The sequence below is a fragment of the Lucilia cuprina genome, chromosome 6 (genome assembly GCF_022045245.1).
Source record: "Lucilia cuprina isolate Lc7/37 chromosome 6, ASM2204524v1, whole genome shotgun sequence".
NCBI classification, from domain to species: Eukaryota; Metazoa; Arthropoda; class Insecta; order Diptera; family Calliphoridae; genus Lucilia; species Lucilia cuprina.
This window is the reverse complement of record NC_060954.1, coordinates 63,573,222-63,596,127: the sequence shown is the minus strand read 5'-3', so window position 1 is coordinate 63,596,127 and position 22,906 is coordinate 63,573,222. Positions and strand designations below refer to the sequence as shown.

Here is a 22,906-nt window from a genome sequence, read left to right as displayed (position 1 = left end):
TGTAATTCAGGTCTGAGTTGGGGAACTACTCTCGCGTCATCGTTTTTATTTCTTAAGGACGGTCAGGCTTGTGCTTGTTGCTGGGCTTTCGACAGAATTACTCCTCACTCCGCACTAATTTAATGCACTACTTCGTATAACTGTTCTAAGTTATGCGTTGTCTTCATTAAACGCGTGCTTTGGCTTTACCTCAGAGAGAGGTTATGTATTTAACTGGTGGAGACCATAAAAAACTCACGATCTAACCTGGTGGAGACCATTTAAACTCAAATATATACTGGTGGAGACCATTAAAACTCTAAAACTTTTTTCTGGCGGAGGCCATTAATACTTTTGATGAAATTAAGTCCGGATGCTCCAACTTCCTATATGAAGGTATATGTCGTTTGTTGGGGTTTTCTCAGGACAAACGTGTGATAACCTGGCAGTATGAGTGCTTAATGCATCGCCATCCTAATTAAAACCAAAAAAATATATATATATACATATATACAATATGCGGTATTATGTGAAAGGTTTGTTGAAGTCGCGTGTAACTGAGTATAAATTTGTGCATTTTATTTGTGTAATTAGAAAACCAAACAATTAATTTTTTTATAATATGACAGTTAAGGGCCAAAAAGACTACACAATGATTAAGATGTCAATTTTGCTTAGAAATATACATTTTGTGAAAAAATTGGCATTAATATATATAAACCATACAAATAAGTATAAAAATCTGAAATTTTTAATGTTTGTCCAACCAAACCTTGTGTATTAAAAATTGCGGTTTATTTCGTAATTATTTAATTTAATTTATTGAGTCGTATTATTTTTTACAATCACATTTTTTCTAATTAGCATTTTATAACAATCTGTTGTTTTCATATTAATAATTGAATTCTAAAGAAATATAATATAAGAGTAATAATAATTTATTTACACAGATAACCTCAAGAAAATACAGAAAATATTTTTATTTTTACAGTAATTACATAAAGTTCTTTAACGTACACACCGAACATTTTTTTTTGGTAAAAACTATGTAATTTAGGTGCAATTACCAAATTTGTTTTATTATAAACATTAATCACATTGAATGTAGAATGTGCATTAACAAGATTATGGTAAAATACAAACTAGCTGATAACTGCAAGAGCCATTGATCGATCAACATCAAACTTCATCGAAAATTTCGCTCGATACGCGAAAATAAAATATTATATAAATAAATTCATAATTTGAATGCAAACTGAATTGAATTTTAAATTATTCAATTTGTTCTGGATCAAAAATAAATATTTTTTTCTTATTGCAGTTCAATGTTTAATGTCGATTGTCCCGAAAGAAATATTTGAATATAATATAGGTATTCATACTTATGTATACATATTACGTAGTTTAATATATTTATAACTTTAAATAAATTTCATCGTTTAATTTCGACTTTTTTTAAACAAAATTTGCAAGAAAACAAAAAGTATGTTGGGAAATCTTGAGATATATATATATATATATATATATATATATATATATATATATATATATATTATATATATATATATATATTATATATATATATATATATATAATATATATATATATATATATTAATATATATAATATATATAATATATATATTATATATATATATATATATATATATAGTATATGGTATTTATTTTTAAAGAAAGAAGGCGGTGCAGTATTTAGGACGAGAAAGAGGTGTAGCATTTTATTACTTATATTAAATATCTTGTGCTTTAAAGACAAACAGCTATATTTATATTTTTTGATTTAAAGTTTGAATTTTTAAATTAGATTTTTTTAACATTTAATATTTCTTATGCATACTGTATATAAATATGAATGTATGTATATACTCTAAGTTTGTAAATATGTATGTTTGTATTTCTTAATTATCATTTTGTTTTGGTAAATATAATTTAACAACTTTTGCTTTTGGAATTTATACAATTGTAGTAATAAAACTAAGTTAAACTAATTCATCATCTATCTATCGATATGAATAGTCAGATGTACATATTTAAACAACTATTCCTTAGAATGTTGAATAAATAGTCGATGATCGATTAATTCGGAAGATTCCATTAGTTCGGCCATTTTTATCAGCTACACTTCTTCATAACTACGACACTTGGGAACGGGACCAGACCAATTACCATCCGGTTGACATTTTGGACGTTCTGGTGGTCCATTTTCACTATACTGCACGTACCCGGGCCTACACTGTACACTAATGTAATCACCAGAGTCATAGTTAAATTTCAACGGCGCTAATAAGCCATTAGGTGGATCACCAGGATATGGGCATTGTGATTTACCTAAATCAAAAAAGTTTTATTATATTCAAAATATTGCTATAGTAGTATTTTAACATCCGATTCGCCAATGATCCCATGTACAACGCGGCTCGTTAGACGCCACTTATCTGTCTCTAATATATTTTTGTATATAGTGTCAACCGTGTTGTACAAGAGATTGGTGTATTTGTACCGAAAGGCTATGATAAACATATTCTATTTAAAAATTTTTAAAATACTAATTAATATTTGACTATATAGTAAGATCGAAAACCAATGTATATTATTAAATGAAAAATATTTGGAGAAGCGAAGACAATGATATTCATACATATAAGTAGTACAATACATAGAAACTGTCTCTAAATATAGTAAACTTTCCTATTTTATCTTTTTTTGCTTTTTTTAAATTAGTATTGATTAACGACTGAGCACTTACCCATTCACTGAGGGATTGGTGTGCATACAGTTGTTGCTGTTGTATATGTATTTACATACACATACATATATGTATGAATATGTTTTTAATTCTACTTACAGAATGGTGGAGGATGTGACCACAAACCACTTTCTGTGCAAATGATACTAGGCTCACCGACTAGCGTATGGCCCTCGTTGCAGCTGAAAGTGATTAAAGCGCCTACTGTAAGACGCCGCTGATTTATGTTAGTGCCACCTATGCGACCATTTAATGGTGGAATGGGTGTTGGGCATTGAATTGCTATAGTAACAGGTTGCAGAGAGAAAGGGGAAAAATAATATAATGTATTTGAATATGTACTTATATTTAGATTTGCGTATATTTATAAAGACTAACCTCTACATCTTGGGACTGGACCACTCCACACGCCCGTCGGATCACATTCCAAACCCGGTGGACCGGTCAATTTGAAGCCCCACTGGCATTTGAACACCGCCCGCCCCCAAGCAGATGTATTCAATTCGACTAAGCTTAGGTGAGGATCATCTAAAATCAAACGTGGACATTGTACAGCTTGACAAGTTGGTGGCGGCGATGACCAATTACCGGAAGCTAAACAAGTTGCATTGGCAATACCATCGACTCGGAAGCCTGGTGGGCAACGATACATTGCCCGCTGGCCAAGCTTATCGCCTTCCAATCGTAAGCTGAGCGGTAACGCCGGTTCTGGAAGCTGCGGGCAAGTGGATGTGGCCATGATTATAGCAACACTATTCGTTAGTCCGCGCGGTGAAGTGCAAGTAAATGTTCCCGAGTCTCCATTTCCCATGTACTTAATTGTTAAGCGGTAGCGAAAATTTTTATCCTCATTGGACCATCCTAAACAGAGGGAAGAAATGTTATTGACCATGGTATTAATATAATAGACTCGTATAGTTTTACCCGTTTCATACTGCATGTACCAACTAGTCCAACTCCAATCGGGAATACCTCTTGCTCGCGGATAAATACAGTCGAGCAATATGGTACTATTTGGCAAAACAGCCAGTATTCCTGATGGTTCAAAGGATCCTGAACCATTGATTATTCTATATTTAATGGATGGGGCGCTGTCATCCGAAAAATTCGTCAATAAAGTTGTCGGTACACACGATGGCATACGTGGTGCCCACAATCCGTTTGAACATAATACCCTCGATTCTCCCAACAGTTTGTACATACCCAGATCTTTACACCTAGCTTGCAGCGAATGTCCATGAGGCAGGTCCCAGCCCACATTCTAGTAAAAATCATTATTTCAACGCCAGTAATATAATTACATTTAGATCGTTTTAAGTCATTCGTATTCGGATGATATCATAGTTTTTTTAAGAATTGAATTCGAACATATACATACGAAGATATGTATGTATATATTTTTTGATACCATGCGTAATGTGCGTGTGTATGACATTTTGAATAAAAACATTGGTGATATATCATAAAAGATATAGAAATATTAATAGAGAAACAAAGATACAGAGCAGAGCAGAACAGAAATGAAGACGATGATGGTACATTGGCATACACATGTTTAGATTCAGAACAATGGATCCGAGAGAATAAATATAGAAAGAAAACGAGATAAAGGAGAAAGACACAAAATAAATTACATTTATTGCGATTAAGCGTGCATAATACTTTAGTGAATAGTGATAAGTAAATAGTAGTGAATAGTGAGATTTAACAAAAACAAGTATCATGTTCTTTCTTACTCTAAACGTTCTAATGTTGTGGTTCAAATAATACGAATGTATGTATGTATGTGTGGTATCATAAATATCTTCTAACTTTTGTTGTGCTGTAGTGTATGTGTAGACATATAAAACAGTGGCATTTTTTAATTCCTAATTACTCGTTTGTTACCTCTATACAAGTTTATTATCCATTAAGGGTGAGATTGAAAACTCAAGTTTTTATTGCAGAACATTTAGTTATTAATATTATGTACAATGGTATATAGAGAAAATTTGCACGATGTTAGAAAGGCATGTTAAATATTTTATAACTTTTAAACATTTACATCATTAAATTCAAAAAATTATTCTAAAATGTGTTTTTTTATAAATTGACTGCTAAATTAATTTGTATTTCATATTATTTACATGACTTTCATTCTTTGAATTATAGTCGTATAAAAATATTTTTTAATATAATTAATACATATTACTCATACGTACATACAAAGTAAAAAATTTTAGCAAAATTTTTGATTTCAAAAATGTTAATAGATTACGCTTGTTTATTTTTAACAAAGTAAACTAATGGACATTTTAAAGGGTCATTGGTCTATTTAAACTCCGTTAGTAAAAATGAAAATTTTAATTAAGAGTTAAATGAATAACTGACATGAAATTTTAAAAATTTACTTTAAAACTAAGTTAATTTAATTTTTGACAATTGCAATGATTTCGGTTTAGCGGTAATGATAGTATTGTTATTTTATAGGCTATGATAGCTTTACGAAAGTTTTTGCTAGATTTGGTCGTTTAATGACTAAAAATTTGCGTAATTTTATTACATTACATTTATACTTTTTTATTCCGGTTATTATAATTATTTTTGGGCCATTATTAAGAAACAATAAACGCCACTGTTTTGATGAAGAATGGTCCTATACTTTGTCTGATTATTTTTTATTAACAGAAAGTAGGAAATAAATTATTTATTTTTTATTATAATCAAAAGCTGCAATGTTTGTTTCGTAAAATTCAAATACAACTACAAAAAATGCTCTAAACATTATGCATATGAAAGTAAGTAAGTAAGTTAGTACATATTTTGGTGATAAATTTAAGTTAAAAATGTTTTAAAGAATTGAGATTTTTGTTAAGGTCCTATTTACTGTGTATTTTAAGTTTTGAAAGGACCATTAGTAAATAACTCACAATTTGTGTATTTGAAATTAAATTCGATTTAACCGTACGATAACGACGAGCACGGGTGATGGGGTTCTGTAAAAAAATTTAAAAAGAATAGAAAAAAGGAAAAAAAAATAAAAAAACAAAAATTATACAATTTTATTCTCTCTTCAGAAATATATCGGCCACTTTTTGATCAATTAGATAAGTAAGAACATTTGTGAGTCTACTACTAGAATTCTATTCAGGATTGTGAAACGAAATTCAATGAAATAATGAACACATTGGCTTTTAAAAAATAATTTATAATTATAGAAATACATGAGCTGCAGATTTCGATCGTATAATTATATTTTATATTCACTTATTTCAATGTGTTAAGTGGTTTTGTTAAATTAGTATTAAAATTTTATAAATGGATTATGTATATACATCTTATACACATTTGTAAGTATTAATGTATGTTTGTTTGTATGTGTATGAATGAATGTATGTATACATATATGTATAAGTATAAGAAACGGTGCATTATATATTTTATTTAATTCGTGTACATGTGAAAGAAATTTGTTTGGGATTGAAATTGAAAGAGAGTGTGTGTGAAAAATAGAGAATCAGAGAAAAACAGAAATTTTGATTGATTGATTGATTAACTTACCACTGAAATGTTTCGATAACTCAACAATAAATAAGGCGGTATTCTTTGAACGTGGCACGATTTGTATAACGGTTGAAATTTCACATTTCCATTTTCATCTAAAACAAGGTTTTCACAATTATATGTATTTTTATAAAGAAATATACAACTCTAAAATTATATACGATTAATATTACAAACCAAACAAGTAAGATTATTATATTCGACTATGCCGAATCTTTATACCCACCATCAAACCGTATGTAGTAAATGGAATGCTCTCCTATTAACATTAGGTTGATATTATTATGAGGCTTTGGCTTGTAAGAAACTTACTTTTGTGTATCGAATTTCATAACTATACTCACATTTTTAAGCCAGTAATGTGCGTTTAAGTCAATTTCTGAAGGGAGCCTTATATAAGGGTACGGCCAATTATGGACCGATTTTCATAAAAGTCGGTAAATAGATATGTACTCATAAGAAATTTACTTGTTTCAAAATTTCAGCGCTATACTCGTATTTTGAAGAAAGTAGTGAGCTTTAAAGTCATTTTCTTTTCATTTTGAACATAAGAAAATTACTTCTAATGGGCTTTAAAGTAATTTTTTTTTTGGAGAGAACCGTATATAAGGTGTTCCTCAATTATGAACCGATAATCTTAAAATTTGGAAATGAGAATTTGCCTGCTTATGTCCAATTTCATCGCTAACCTCGCATTTTTAAAACACACTGTTAGAGCTGTGTTTCGGGGGCCGAATGTAAGGGGGCTATACGAAAACATGGACCTATGTTGCTCAGTTTTAACACAAAACAAACCTTACTAATATGGAATATCTGTGTAAAATTTCAACCCTATAGCTCTTTCCGTTCAGACTCTATCGTGCTTTTATCAGACGGACAGACATGGCTAGATCATCTTAAGGACCCAGAATATTTATACTTTTGTGGATCTATGATCAATATTTCGATGTGTTACGAAAGGAATGACAAAATCAATATACCCCTCATCGTTTTTGATGGTGGGTATAGAAAGAAGAATGTAATTGTGTTAAATAAATGTGTGCAAGTAAATAAATAGTAATTGTATGATTTTTGATTCAAGTATTATTATTTTATTGCAATTAACCGCTATTTGTTGCTACAATTATAAAGTTTGTATTAGTGATGTAAGTATGTGTTTCTCTATTTGTTTATATACTAAGAAGCATTACATATTTGTGCGTGATTTTAATTTTTTTTTATTTTTAGTAAATATTATTGTATTTTTTGCATGTTTTTTTAGCTTTGTTTTTTACAATATAAAAGTGTTGTACAAATTTGGAATAAATAATATGGTGCCATAAATTATGTATCTACCGGATTGTATAGTATGTAATTATGAATGAGCCTTTTTATTTTTTTTTGTTTTCAAATTTTTATCGTTACACATGATGATTGGCAGTAAATTTTTGTTTAATCAATAAAAAACTTTGGTTTATTTTTTTCTTTGATTATTATGAATAGTTTTTACATTTATGTGGTATATTTGTCGTTTGAAACCAACAAAACTCATCCAAGATATTTTTGAGTTAGATAGATGTGTGTAATGATGAGCTTTCGGTTCACTTACCCTCCTCGTTTGTTGCACATAGTGGGCCCACCCATTTGCCTTTAATGCATCGAATTTTACATAGACGTCGGTCACCTAATGGACCTATTTCTCCGGGGAAACGTATTTCTGAAACTTCCGTAAATTGTTGTTGTATATCAATTTCATCTTCTTCTTCGTCCTCTTCATCTGATTCCCCCTCATCAGTGTGTACAGGATAATGGGTGCCCTCTTCGTCAAAAATGCCTAGAGGAAAGAAAAATATCAAATATAAATTACTTATATTAAAAAATATTAATGTTTAATACATTATTATGGAATAAATTTAATCGTCTCGATATGAATAAATAATTTAAATTTAAATACATAAGTATTTTTCTTAATTTTTTTTAATTTTTGTGTAATTTTGATTATTTGAAACAGGGATCAAGATATATTTCTTACCTTTATCTTTGCGACTTGTTGACTTTGAACTAGATTCGCCACCACCCTTGGGACGACTAAGAGCGCCGGTGGTTTTGCCTGATTTACGCTTAACGCGCTGTAATGCTTCATTGTGACTCATATTTGAGTACATTTGGGCATCATCCTCAACCTCTGTAGTTTGTTCCAATGGTGGTACGGTTTCATTGCCTTTGAACTCGTTCATTTCAATAGTTTTGGCAGACAAATGATTGCCAACGTTCTCGTAATGATGTCGCTCGTGAGGTTCATTGTCTAGATCACGTCTTTTACGCGGATTAATATTTGGTATAGGTTTCTGACTTTGATGTTGAGAATTTTTAACATCTTTTAGTTCATGGCTATCGCCGCGACGTCTACGATGATTTTTTGCAAATTGTTTAAATTTTGGCTTTTCCTCGAGTCCTGTACGCTTTTTCGTCAAAGATTGATCACGTTTGTTACAATGGTGTTCGGTACAATTTGACTTTTTGGGCTTCTTTACTTTTTGCTTCATTTTATACAATTTAAGCTTTAGATGTTCGTTGGGGGACTGGGATTTTAGAATATCGTCAATATGTATGTAATAAACATCCCCTTCAGCGGCTAATTTACTACCACTCCACTTGTCGGTGTCTGCTGATGCATCGGGATCGTGATGTATAACTTGCCGTTTATAACGACTTCCTCTGCCACGAGTTTGGCCGTTTTCATTTTCAATACGCCTTCTTCTACCCGAACCAGATCGTCTATTTTTGTCATTCATTTTACGGTTTTGGTTACTTTTTTTCTTTGCTACTCCGTCAGCATCAGTGAACTCCTCATTTTCATCTTCATCGTCGTCATCTTCGTCGTCCTCATCGTCTTGTTCATCACCTGCAGCCATATCATTAGCATGGTAGCCTGCACGATGATCATTGATATTGACCTGATAGGGATTCACAATGCCGCCCATTTGATTGCCGTTATGACGTCCTGTCAGATCAATATTGATCTTTTCAACATATTCCACATCTCCGGTTGTTAAATCGTCTGGAGGATAAACTTGCGTTGTTTCAAATTTAGCATAAGGCTGTTGGGTGGTTGTCTCGGGTTTAATCACGGTGAATCGTATATCCGGAGCTTTGCATCCCGGAGATGCATCTGAAATTCCACAATTAAACTATATTTAAAAGTGTTCACCTGCTTTGGTTCAGGGCTTAAGATATAAATACGTAGAATAAACATACATATGTATGTATATACAATCTTCATATATTTATATGTTTGTTTGTGTTTTTTATAATAAAAACAAATACTGCATACTACACATACTTCCTGGAGAAAAATTCCCCGCACAAACACTACTCCCTTTATCCTCCCTCCCACAACATATTTTCCTAGTTCCAGCACAATGTATTGTGCTGGTCCAAGAAAAAAAAAATTCCTTTAACCTGTTTTAAATGGTTTAAAAATTTCAAAAAATTACAACAAATTTGTTATTAGAACAATCTATATTATAATTTGAAAATAGTAGTGCAATGGAAAAATAATGCACTTTAGCTCGGGACACAGTATTAAGTAAATAAGTTAATAAATTTATTATAATATAAAATTATAACTCACCTGGTTCAGGGGTAGTAGTTTGGGGTTGTTCAGTTTCAGCATTAGCCGATGTCTTATCAAAGAATACAACAACAATTATTAGAAGAAATAGAAATGTCCACATTGGTTTGTGGCGCATATGCTGCAGATGATTGTACGGAACTTGCAGAAGTAACATTTTTTATTTAAAATAAAAATATATCGTTTTTTTGCAAAAAAATGTTTATGATTTTTTTCAGTTAACTAAAATTGCAAAGATTTAATTTTAAATATTTTGCCGTTTTTTATGTTATTATATTTATATTATTGATTTAATATGATTAAGATAAAACGACACGTTAGTGAAATATACAAACAACATCCTTCGTCAAGGACTCGCATATATAGTATAAATACGTATATACTACTTATACTAAGTATGTATGTTTGTATGTATATACTACACATTTGCACGAAAACAAACTTTTGCATATGCATGTAGATTTGATTAAATGATAATTAAATAGATAAATAAAAATTTAAATAATAACTAAAACGAAAATCAAAAACATAAAAAATAATACTAATTGAAAGAGAAAAGAAAAAATTGAGAACTGCATGACTCTATTGTTTAAAATCTGCTGTCGCCGTTGCTTAAAATGAAAGCAAAAGGATACTTTTATCATTATATAAAAATGATAAAACTCGTAAACATATACTAAAGTATTTATGTATGAACATAAGGGTCATAAACAAAATTAACCATTAATGTATTGATAATTATCCAGTAGTGTATTCATAACGAAAACAATTTATTTGTGTCATTTTGATGTAAAAACCTTCCGCGTTTAATCTATTTTCTAAAAAGACATTTACATAAAGTCTACATTATGGATACTAAATTTGCAAGAAGTATACAATGGCAGTAGTTTATGTTTATGAAAATTTATCAACATTTCTAACACAATTCTAAATGATATTATTGTTTGTGGTACCTTATGAAAATCTTAGTCTTACTTGTACTAAAGGTAATGAAACAATAAATAAAAAATTAAAAAGTTTTTAGAGCATATATTGTAAAATTTAAATCATTTTCCGCATAAACTTTTTTAATGCTCGTACTTTTTGATATCCATGTGTAATGGATAGGGTCGATTTGAAATTTTCTAAAAGTTATGTCCCTAATGTACATATGCATACACTCATACATATATGCACATATGCACATAATATATTCTCAATTATTCAAAAAACGGAAGTCAGTATAAGCACATACAAACATACATATCTAAATGTATTAAATATTTTTTTTATTTTTTATACACTCGATTATAACTCTAATCAGATTGAATTATAGAACATTTTTCACTGTTAATACTTAATGTTAATAATTTTTAAATAAATAAAATTAGGTGCGACTAATAAATAAAAATTTATGTATGTATTTTCACATTTATTTTATGTATCATTATTATTAATTTTTATTAGTAGTTTTAATTTTTTCTTCATCATTTAATAAATTTAAGAAAAAGTGTTTTATTAAACTCGTATTTAGAAATCGTTTTTTTATAATTTCTCTACACCAAATATATCTATATTGCTTGATTCGAGTATAAAGATGGAAATATTATGTGTGCTTCCTTGTCTATAGTGTTATCTAATTTATTTTGTGTGTGTGGAATTTAAATCAATACATTTAATCAAAAATACAATTATATTTAAAATATGTATTCATAATCGGTTTTTTATATTTCATAAAGTACTTTTATATTATGTACAATTAATTGTTTAAGATAATTATTTGTATTTAATTATTCACTTATAATTTTAAACCTTTTATTTCCGCTAAACTGTATTACCCGTCTAAAGAGTTCGAAGTTCAAAAACGAACTGAGGTCCTCTATGATTCTCTCGCAGTATTTATATATGTATCTATTTTCGTTAAAAGTTTGCTCTCATTCGTCAGGTCCTGCGTGTTATAAAACATCTATCTCATCTTAATTTGTTATTATTTGTATTGGCCGGCTTTTCTTATTATTTGTCCAAAATGTATGCAGAGTTTGTGCCATGTGCTTTTTGCTGTTTTGTTTTTGTTTTAAATTCTGAATGCATGCATAAGTTATGGAAATTGTCAAAAGGCGCCAAATCTTTGCTCATAGGTTACTTAAATGTATTATCATATTAACATTGTACATAACTTAAAAATAATGGCTACTGATAGAAAAAAGTAAAAAGCTTACCATTTCAGATTAAGATTTAAAGTAATAATTTTAAAAATTCCACTATGCCTTTAAAAATTTTAAATAATTCGCAAAATATACCCCGCATTGTGATATTATAAAATTTTGAGATACATATGTATGTATGCATATTAGGGTGGCACCGTTTGTTTGAAGAAAAACTATGGTGTCAATGTTCCCAACTACAATGTTTATTAATAGTTTAATTGATTCGAAGATACCGGTTTTTTTTTAATTTGTCCTGGTTTCAATATTTATTGAGCAAGATCATAATATAAAAGGTAACAAAATGTAATAATTTAGAGTCGTATAAGAAATTGTGATATGTCATTGAAATCGTCACTCAAGGGGATTAGGTACTATATTTGCTAGAAATATGAAAAAGTTATAAAAACCTTATTGCTACAGCTCACCAAATACATTTTGAGAAATGAAATCTTTTCGTTGGGAACATCAGCAACTTCCATTTTGAGGCCACGCTAATGTTTGTGTCTTTACTTGGGATACACATGTAATGTTCACCATTATGCATTAAGTATTTGGTAAATTAAATGCTACTAAATAACTGTAGCTAACCGAGCAGGAAAGTACATTTATTGCTACGTATAGAAATGCAAAACAAGTTCAACAAATAAATAACGACACATCCTCTGAAGTAGTGGAGTGGAGATGTCAACAAACGGATGCAAACACATGCCACCCGTGTATCTAAAAACACTTACTCAAACAAATGAAACAAAATTGCGCAAGTGCATGAAAATGGAAAAAAAAGCACTGAAAATAAAATTTGAGAGAAAACACGCAGTATTTTAGCACCAAACTGTACAAGTGAATTCTGCAGCTCCACGGAGGACAATTTGTCTACGGAAGAAATTTTAGTTGCTTTTTGTTCTCCTTTAGAATAACACTTATTAACGGCATAAAATCGCAGACTCACAGATTTTGCATAAAATATTTTAATTCAGCAGACAGACAGACAACATACACACTAACGACAAATATTCACTTGTGTATCCAATGGAGTAAATGAAAAAATAATTCCAAAACGCCTTAGTAAGCAAATTACACACATTTTATAAATTTTTTAAAATATTATATTTTGGTTTAATTCAATTCAAATTATAATTAAAATATCAAAGAAAATATTTGTGTAAAATAATCCTAATCATATACATAAGTATACATATTAATATGTACATGTATTTGCAAATTTTTTAAATCTAAAAAATTCTACGTCAATTACAACGGACGTGTCAGTGCTATTGTGAAATAAACAAAAACATTTTGGTGAACAGATATTAATAAAAAATTATACAATATAGTTATATAAAAATTATAGTCTGGAAAATAATCTTTAAGAAATTCCGACAGAATGAAATAAAATCGAATTAAAAGAAAAAAGAAACTTTAAACGTTTTTTCTTTTCTGTTAACCACCACCCACCCTTAAGTGCCAGACTTCCGGTTAATATTACATACAAAATATTGTAAGGACTACTCTCATCTCATCTCAACTTATTTCTTTTCATCTCATATCATCTCATCAACTTATTTCTCTCATATTGTAACTTTAAATTGTCCTTGCTCTTATTATTCCATTTACCGTTTCTATTTTCTAAGTATATATGTATGTGAGTGAGTGTATGTATGAGTATTTAGAAAAGCTATACCACATCTTAACATTAGTGTATGTAAACAAAGTAAAATAAAAACAAAACTAAAGAACACAGTAAACATTACATTACAGCACAATGGCAAACAACTACAATAACAGTAAACGTTATTTAAGTCATAAAAATAAGGAAACACGAGGATATCATATCTTCTTCCTCTTCTTTTAGCAAATAGAAGAAAACATACATACTTTCACACGTAAATATTTAAATAAACATGCATATTGTATCTACAAGCTAAATAAAAGTATCTTTATGAAACGAGTAAAAATGTTGGGTGATATTTATATTTGTGTTTGACGGAGAGGAGATTGAATTTTTTTCTTTTGGTTTAAATTGTTATTAGAACAATAAAAAGGAAATTGTGAAAAAGGTTATAAAACATTTCAATGTAGTTACATATTCTACTTTATGGTAAAAGTAGCAAATACTTATACATATGTATGTATGTAAGTATGAACGTTTTCATTTGAATAATGCATAGTCACATCAAAATCTGCGCTATGTATTTACAAGTATAGTACATAGTGAATGTAACAAACAAAAGAATTTAAGAAGTGATATTTTTAGGTTAACATAAAAGTTTTTGCATTTTATTATTAGTACCTATTTTGATGAAATCACAAACACTTTGTTTTTATGTTCGTCTCATTTCTGCTGCCACTTAATATCATAACTGATCCCTGGGGACATTTTGAATAAAATAGTATAAATGAAAAGATAACAAAAAAAAAAATAATAATAATAATAATAATGCTACATTACTACATTACTGCTTATACTAAAACATCTTTAAAGTTTATTTTTCTTTTATTCGACACAGCAGCTAAAAATTTTTACAAAATAAATGAAGGAATGCATTAAAACATATTACTTTATTACAGTGAAAAATAAAATGACCAATTATGTATATCCGCCCAATATTAAAAAAAGGAACCACCAGTATTTGAAGTGCCATACAATTTTCTAAAACGCTTAAAATTTGTTCATATTTGCATTAAAATAACTGTCAACGCAAATGATTCATATTTAGCATAAAATGTTCGGATCTAAAATAAAAACATGGATGGAAAACCATCTTGGTAGACCACGTAAAAAAAGCAATAAAAATAAGAATGTATCGCCTTCCGATCACGTACCGACTGGAGAACAGTTTAAACAAAAGCATGCGGCTACAGGATTCACCCTGTACAATAGCAATGGATGTTCATCACCATATAGGACCAATACGAATTCAAATAGTTCTAGTGCCAATCTTACAGGATGCAATAGTAGCGTTATTTCCAGTCCCAATAGGCGTAGAGAAGTATCGCCCATACAAAATCATGTGAGTGTAATATCACTAATAACAATTGATAACATTTAATTTGATCCTTAAATTTCTAGACTCAGAGTCGTTATGGTTGGCAGTCGCCAGATAGAGAAAATGTCATCTCCCCCAAATCAGAGAATTTCTTGTATGCACCTCAGCATCATAGTCAGCAGTATTTGCGCAATCATCACACTGCTCCTAATACTCGAGAAAATTCTTGCGAAGACAATAAAATTGTTTCTAAACAGCAACAACACCAACTCAATTGTTCTACTTCATCGTTTTCTTCATTATCTTGGTCGACGGGATCTAAAGAACCATCAATGCACTCCAATAATATACAAAATGCAGTTTGTCATTCTCTTGGTACAGCCGTTAATACCAATACTACTTTAAATTTATCTGACATGAAATCACATACTCTAGCAGACTCCAAACCATTAGACGAGGATCCTAATGCTGTACACTACGAAGAAATCGATGAACTTGGAACTTTAATAAGGCATCCCGAGAAGCTGCTTGCTAACACAATTAATGATTTTGAAAGACCAAAATCTGAACAATTTCCAAAACATAAACATACTACCACATTATTTTCCGACAATAAGCAGACGCAAGACGATGCTTCCACAAGATATGGGCGATTGTTGCCATCAAAAATGCCAAATCCTATAATAGTTAGTTTTCGTACAGGCAGCGAAGAATGTATTTCAAGAAATGGTTCACAGTTCGCGATGCAAAACCCCAAGGGAGATATAAAAAATTCCTCGTACTCACAAAATCGCAATGGTGGGAGAAGTAAATTAAGAACTGGTATTCATCCAAGTCCACTTCAAGGAAATCCTTCTGCACCTCTGGTGAGTCTGTCATCCCCAGAAAGTGCATATTCTACAGGTTACTCTACAGATGGGACATCGCCTGGTGCTGGATATACACCGCCAGAATATTATGTAAATATGCGAACTGGTACCCATTATTTCCCTAAAAGTGTCAACTCATTAGCTATAGAAGCTCAAAGATATAAATTTGGATTAAATAAAATTGAAGAGATGTCGCCCATTGATCCCCTGGTAAGTTCTGCTGCCTAATATACTACTATACTACAATTTCTTTCAATATTTGCTCATACATACACGCATTTTCAGCCGAAAACCTCATTTGCTCATCGTAATATTGAAGAAAATTATTCTGCATTAGCTAAACAAAATATTTTCACAGAACCATACGAAAAGTCATCGTCCACGTTTCAAGCGTGGGAAACGAGCGAAGTTAAAAGTCCACTGCCTATACGAAATACTATCGTCATACCGACTTTGAAAGGTTTTGAATGTAAGTTTAGCTAAAACAATTACATCGTACTCCAAATAAACTGTTTTTCCACTTCTCGCAGCTCCATCACCCCGACAAAGGTGTCGAATACGCACTAATCCATGGTATTCTACTACTGAAACCTCTTCATCAAGTTCTACAATAAACCCATTACATCAACAGCAGCAACAACCTCAACAAAATCTCCACCACCACTCTGGTGGATCGCTTATAAACACATCATTAACATCCTCAATGACGTTCTCATCTACATCATCACACTCGACGTCAGCCTTATCGACAATACATCTTGATCAAGACTTTCAACGTTCAGTCTCCCCGAGTATCAGGAATAGTACTTTAGGTGCAACTGTTTTGAGTATGAAAAATAATAATAACAACAAGTAAGTTACATAATGTGGCACTCAAAACAGCAATGTGCTCCCTTGTACTTTACAAATACTCATAATGAAGTGCAATTGAAAAACACACAATACTTTACATATTCCATATGTTTACATGTATGTATATTTTTCCTATGTATTTTCCAGCATTATGACATGTGTGTCTTCGGAGTCTTCATCCTCATTGACAGAAGTGGAAAATATGCATCGATGCTATACACCCAATACCATTAGAAAAAAGCGCTCCTTGCAGTTACATTATAATCAACATTCTGATCTCGTTGCCACCGGCAACAAGAAAAACCATGAACCTCCTTTGGCTGTGGCAAGTGACGACGATGCCACATTAAATGAAATGATGGGTAAATTTGACGAAAGTTATATTTACGAAAAGGAGACTGACATTTTAAGGTAAAATTCTGTTATATATACATATAAGTATGCATTTAAATGTTTTAAATTATTGCTATTCTTTGCAGCAGTGACTCTGATCCTACTGACTGCCCTACAGACATGGATACGGGACAAGATGCTGGTGACGAATGTGATACCGATGACTTATTAGATATCGATTTCATTGATACTTCCTCAATACAAGAGATTTATGAACATAAAGACCAACAAGTTAATTTGGGAAAATGTTATTATGTGCAAGGAAGTCCTATAATGGCCCATAGGAAGGCGTCTCTTAGATCACGCAATTCACGGAGTCTAAAGCTGTCGAATGAGCAATCGATGATCTCGGCAGCAGCAAATAGTGCTCAAAGAAGAAGGAAACGTTTTCATAAGACACGAAAGAAGAGTTCTGAAAGCAGGGATCATTGCAGATCTCCTCAACGTAAACCAAGGGAGACACGCAGTGTTGGTGGAACTCCTGTTTGTTTAAGAAAACGGATATCAATCAGCGAAAAGCAAAAGTAAGATATTATATACTATATAGTTATTGAATTATTTTGCTCTAATATTGAAATTTATTCTTTAATTTGATTTTAAATTCTACAGATTTAGTCACACTACACCTCATAGGCTATCCCACCGTTCGAGTTCCTTAGTATTTACTAGTGCACATGAAAATCGTTGTATGACTGTAGCAGAGAGCGAGAAAGCAATACTAAAGGCAGATTTTGAAGCGGATGTAAAATATCGACAACTAATAATGGAAGCCGAATCCATATTGCTTTCAATGAGAAATAGCTTACAGAGGTAAATGTTAACCTTTATAAATAGGCTGAATTTTTTCCATATTCCTAAAATTCGTGACTTGAATTAAGTAATTAATTTACATATATCCATATACAAATAAACCGTTAATTCTAAAAATAGTAACAGGTCAAATTAAAAAAATTGTTGAGGATGTGATCATTTTGTATAAAGATATTGCCTGTAACTTTGGAAAAAGTTAAAATTTAACAATTTAATACATATTTTTATAAACACAATTGTGCGTTTCACAATCGAAGTCATTAGCGTTGTATATCATAAAATTTTATCAAATGAAATTTTTTGAAACAAAGACAAGTCAATAATAAACAACAAGTATGAATGTATAGTCGGGCATGACCGACCATATGATTTTTATTTTTAAATAATAAAGCATTTGATTTGTTTTTTTTTACCTTAATTCCGAAATATTTTTAAGATAAGGTATTTTCTATAGGGGTAAGGGTAAATGTGGGCCTATGCTTATATATATTTGTAAAATCATTTTCGTATACTTTAAAGTTATTTATGTAGAATTGTTATTAGTGTTTATAAGTGAATTTGGACCTTCAAACCATTTTCTGAAGGAAAGTTTTTATGGGGGCTAGGGTTAAATGGGGCCCTATCATTACAAAAATCGCCAGTGACATTTAAACTTTTATAAAGCCAAGTTTTGTCAATTTTTGGTTGACACACTAGAACATTTAACATAATTTGGAGGTCGGGGGTGCGGTTATATGGGAGCTAGGCGAAATAATGGTCGAATCCAACAATTTACAATAGCCTTTTCCTTGGTTCAAAAGAAGAGTATGTACCATTAAATTATATTGAAAATTGTGACCTGTAGCATGTGCACAAGCTTTACATAAACACACAGACGGACATAGCTAAATCGACTCAGAAAGTGATTCAGATATCGGTGTTGTACGATATAAAAGTTTTTAAATATAACTCAAATATGTTGTAACCGATTTTAAGTTTGAAAATTTTCATACAACAAATCGGTTTATTAACATTTTTTGTGTAACTTTTAACAGCAAAAACCACGACGATATTGAAATAATGGACTTGTTCGTTAATGTATAACAAAAAATCGTCTTTAGAATTTCATTAATATTATATATTCACCATTTTAAGTCAGTTTGTTTGTTTCTTTACACCGGGGCTGTCACTACTCAAAGTTTCTGAGATATTAATATTATAATTTAATTGCTTTGTAGGCCTTAATAGTTAACATTTAAAATTATGAGATTATTTAGATTATTTAAAATGTTTTATTTAGTATATCCCGTGAAACTCCTGTAGCCAGTCCACGCAGACAAAATCCGTTAGCTAATAAACGTGTAGAAATGATTAAGAACTGTGAAATTGAACCGAAAAGAGATATTCAAAAACATCAACAACATTCACCAAAGAAACATATGTCATCCGAATTAAGCGAACAGGAATTAACAGCAGCTGTCAACAAACGTATTGAAATTTTAAAATTGGAAACTCTGTCACCACCTGGTAGTCCTAAATTGGGACAATGCAGTCCCCGGAAAACCCACTTGACCAATTTTATTAATCAAAATACACCCTCCGATGGAAACATAAGAAAAAATTCGATCAATTCTCCTTTAGTTCAAAGAAAAAATATAAGTCCTGTAGCATCACCCACGCCTCAACAGAGATGTTTAAAATTTCATGCAAATAATTTAAGGCCACCTTCTCGCACTCAGAATTTCCAGTTTAGTGATTCCGATCAAGATTTGGCCAAACCAGTTCAATTGTCATACAATTCTAAATGTGAAGAAAGTGTAATAAAAGAATCAAATGTCATTCCTCAACTTCCAAATAAAGCACTACCAATGTCTCTAAACTACTGTCCACAAAGTGAACCGCTAAAACGTAAAATATACAAAAATCACCATCCATCACTTGATCGATTGAGCAATTGCAAACCCATACAAAAAGGTATGTATACTTACTATTAAAAGCTTGAATAATTACAGTTTAATAATGAATTTTTTACTTATTTATACGTTAATACTACACTACATAGATTCAAGACAAGAACTTTTTAAACAACAATGTCTTAAAGCGTACAATACAGGAAGTGTGGAATTGCCCGCACACAATCGAAAGCTTCAACTCAAGTCGAATAGCCAAGATCTAAACCATTTGTCGTCATTTGGTGCAAAGACTGATTTCAATACTAACACGCCATCAGATAAAGCAGCTTTAATACTCAGCACAATAGAAGATTTAAAACGTAATTTAGAACATCAAACCATCGAGCTCAATGGATTACATGACTCGTAAAGTTAAACATTATTATACTTAATATTATTCCATCTTTTTACTATCTATATACATTTATTTTCGAAAGTTTAAAGTAAACGTTGAGCTTTTTGGCTCTAAACAGAATGATCAGATCATTAGCAAACAAAACTGATCCTATCGACGATTAACATATTTATTAACATTAATTTATTATTTCTTTCTATTTAATAATTTAGATGTAAACAAACATTACCAATATTAACAAGACACATTAAGAATTTGAAGGAGAAATTCGAAAATAGAATTCTTTACATGAAAAACCTTCTGTAAATCATTTCAGCTTACTTTTACAAAATTGTAATACGACATTTAAGACATAAATACATTTGTAATAAGCTGATGTGATCTATAAAATATTATAAAATATATATTATTTATACATCATATAATATTAGATAATAACAATAATACATTCAGCATCGATTACAACATTGGGTTTAAGTTCTATTTTTTTTATTTTGATTATATTTTCATGTCCTTTTTACCTTATGAAATCCCTCCATTTTATTATACAAATTATGATCAACATATGTTAAATGTTAATTATATTAATTTAAATTAGAAACATTTAGTCTTTTAAACAATACACAATAGCAAAGCAATATGTATATTGCTCCCAATAATAACTTTAGAATCCAATTTTCCATTTCAACCACCGAGATTGAATTCTGTTTTGAACTAAACATAATATTTGCAATATGTATTCTAAATATTAAAAATCTTACATTGGGAACATTCTTCAAATTCAATCCTTTGACAATATGAATTATTTTATTCTGTTTTAGATGTTTATGTATATCGAATATATTTTAGTTAAGTTACAATTAAAAAAAATCAAATCATCAAAAGGCTAAATGATAAATACTAATTTAGAAAAAAATCATAAATATTAATTAATTATATACACAATTATTATAATCTTTAAAATGTTATTTCATTTGTTTGTTTATATTGATTTTTTTATTAAATTAAAATTTAGTGTTATTAATAGTTAATTTGTAGTTCTAGTGAAAGTTCATAAACATTATTTAATAATCCTAATTTTATACGTACGTATGTATATTTTATATTTTTTTTTTTTTTACATTCGTATTTTAAATGAATTATATGTTCATGGTTTAACCACTCTTCACCGCATTGAGCTTTGAATTATATTTCTCAATAAATTGTTTTAATATTTTTCTAAATTCCGTAAGGATAGTTAGCGCTAGTTCTGCAAAGACGAATGCAATGTTTTTATAATGTTCCAAGAATTTAGATCAATTAAAATTAGTTCAATTTATTTTTTAATATTTAAGTTCCTTATTTGCCTACTATTTGTTTAATTAAATTTAATTTGTTATTTAATGTAGAAATCTAAAAAATATTATTACATTATCATTAAAAAAACCCATAAAATACTTATATGTAGACAAGTATCAATTAAACCATATCTTTAAGTACTAAAACTAATAAACTTATTGAAAATTAAATACATATTGTATGTTTTCAAACACAAATACATGTATTTATGTATGTAGTGGTAGGTGCTATTTTCAGTATTACCATAGTACGAATTACTAGTGATAATATACTATAGAGTGAATATGTCATATCGTAAAATGGCTAATGAATTACAAATAAGGATTAACAGCATCCTTAAAAATATAACAAAACAACTTATAAACGATAATAATAACAATTATAGATATGAATATGCCAAAACTTGTTTTATTGAACAATTATTTATTTAGTTATTGAAATTTAAAATAGTCTTTGTTCTTATACTGTATAACAGTGAAAATAGAAATTGATAACATCTTCGAAAATTATAAATGAGTTTTTATACCCTTCACCATTATATTTAATTGAATGTTTTTGTGCTAGTAACGCATATATTAAAATACATTTTTTTGGTTAAGGACTAAAATTGGTTACTTCAAATTAGCTCAAATAAATTATATAATATATATATATATATATATATATATATATATATATATATATATATATATATTATATATATATATATATTATATATATATATATATATATATATATTATATATTATATATATATATATATACATAATATATATATATATATAATTATATATATATATATTATATATATATATATTATATATATATATATATATATATATATTATATATATTATATATATTATATATATATATATATATATATATATATATATTATATATATATATATATATATATATATATATATATATATATATATATATATATAACCCCCATACAAGTTAACTCCAGAAAATTATTTTGAAACCAGATAATTTTTACAAGCATTAATTCATTCAGATAAATTTATAAATATCTGTACATATTTAGAAATATTTCCGAATATTTAGGAATTGTTGAAAATAAGACATAATATAAATAGTGTTCAAAGCAATATAAACGTTTATATAGTAAAAATAGACTTATAACTGGTGCTGGATATTATATGGTCGTACATGACCGATTACTCTTTCTTACTAGCTTTTAGTTGGGGAAAGAAGTACAGATTTCAAAATGAGTGATATTTTTTACTTTTTTTTACATATATCTATATATGTATGTACCA

The 22,906-nt window shown here is 29.5% G+C and overlaps 2 protein-coding genes across 7 annotated transcripts; one reads left to right on the top strand and one right to left on the bottom strand.

The window, feature by feature from the left end:
• Positions 1 to 1,652: 1,652 nt before the first annotated feature.
• On the bottom strand, positions 1,653 to 11,762 carry LOC111687375 (locomotion-related protein Hikaru genki). 5 transcript variants are annotated; one of them, XM_023449809.2, is made up of 10 exons: positions 11,693 to 11,762; positions 9,902 to 10,123; positions 8,300 to 9,439; positions 7,877 to 8,101; positions 6,286 to 6,383; positions 5,655 to 5,720; positions 3,670 to 4,006; positions 3,124 to 3,606; positions 2,845 to 3,027; positions 1,653 to 2,327 (listed from the first exon to the last, which is right to left on the bottom strand). In XM_023449809.2, the coding sequence occupies exons 2-10, from the start codon at positions 10,056 to 10,058 to the stop codon at positions 2,116 to 2,118; spliced, it is 2,901 nt and encodes a 966-aa protein (XP_023305577.2). In that variant the 5' UTR covers positions 10,059 to 10,123; positions 11,693 to 11,762; the 3' UTR covers positions 1,653 to 2,115. The 5 variants fall into 5 exon arrangements, 4 of the variants coding, with proteins under 4 accessions (XP_023305577.2, XP_046809518.1, XP_046809519.1 ...); XM_046953562.1 differs by having other exon boundaries at positions 11,623 to 11,710; XM_046953563.1 differs by lacking the exon at positions 11,693 to 11,762 and adding an exon at positions 11,638 to 11,653.
• A 1,155-nt stretch (positions 11,763 to 12,917) lies between these two features.
• On the top strand, positions 12,918 to 21,792 carry LOC111687164. 2 transcript variants are annotated; one of them, XM_023449586.2, is made up of 10 exons: positions 12,918 to 13,152; positions 14,656 to 15,098; positions 15,158 to 16,153; positions 16,229 to 16,412; positions 16,474 to 16,795; positions 16,943 to 17,206; positions 17,275 to 17,712; positions 17,798 to 17,998; positions 19,278 to 19,951; positions 20,040 to 21,792. In XM_023449586.2, exons 2-10 carry the CDS (start codon positions 14,811 to 14,813, stop codon positions 20,297 to 20,299), a joined length of 3,627 nt encoding a protein of 1,208 aa, XP_023305354.2. In that variant the 5' UTR covers positions 12,918 to 13,152; positions 14,656 to 14,810; the 3' UTR covers positions 20,300 to 21,792. The 2 variants fall into 2 exon arrangements, with proteins under 2 accessions (XP_023305354.2, XP_046810888.1); XM_046954932.1 differs by lacking the exon at positions 12,918 to 13,152 and adding an exon at positions 14,285 to 14,477.
• Positions 21,793 to 22,906: the final 1,114 nt, after the last annotated feature.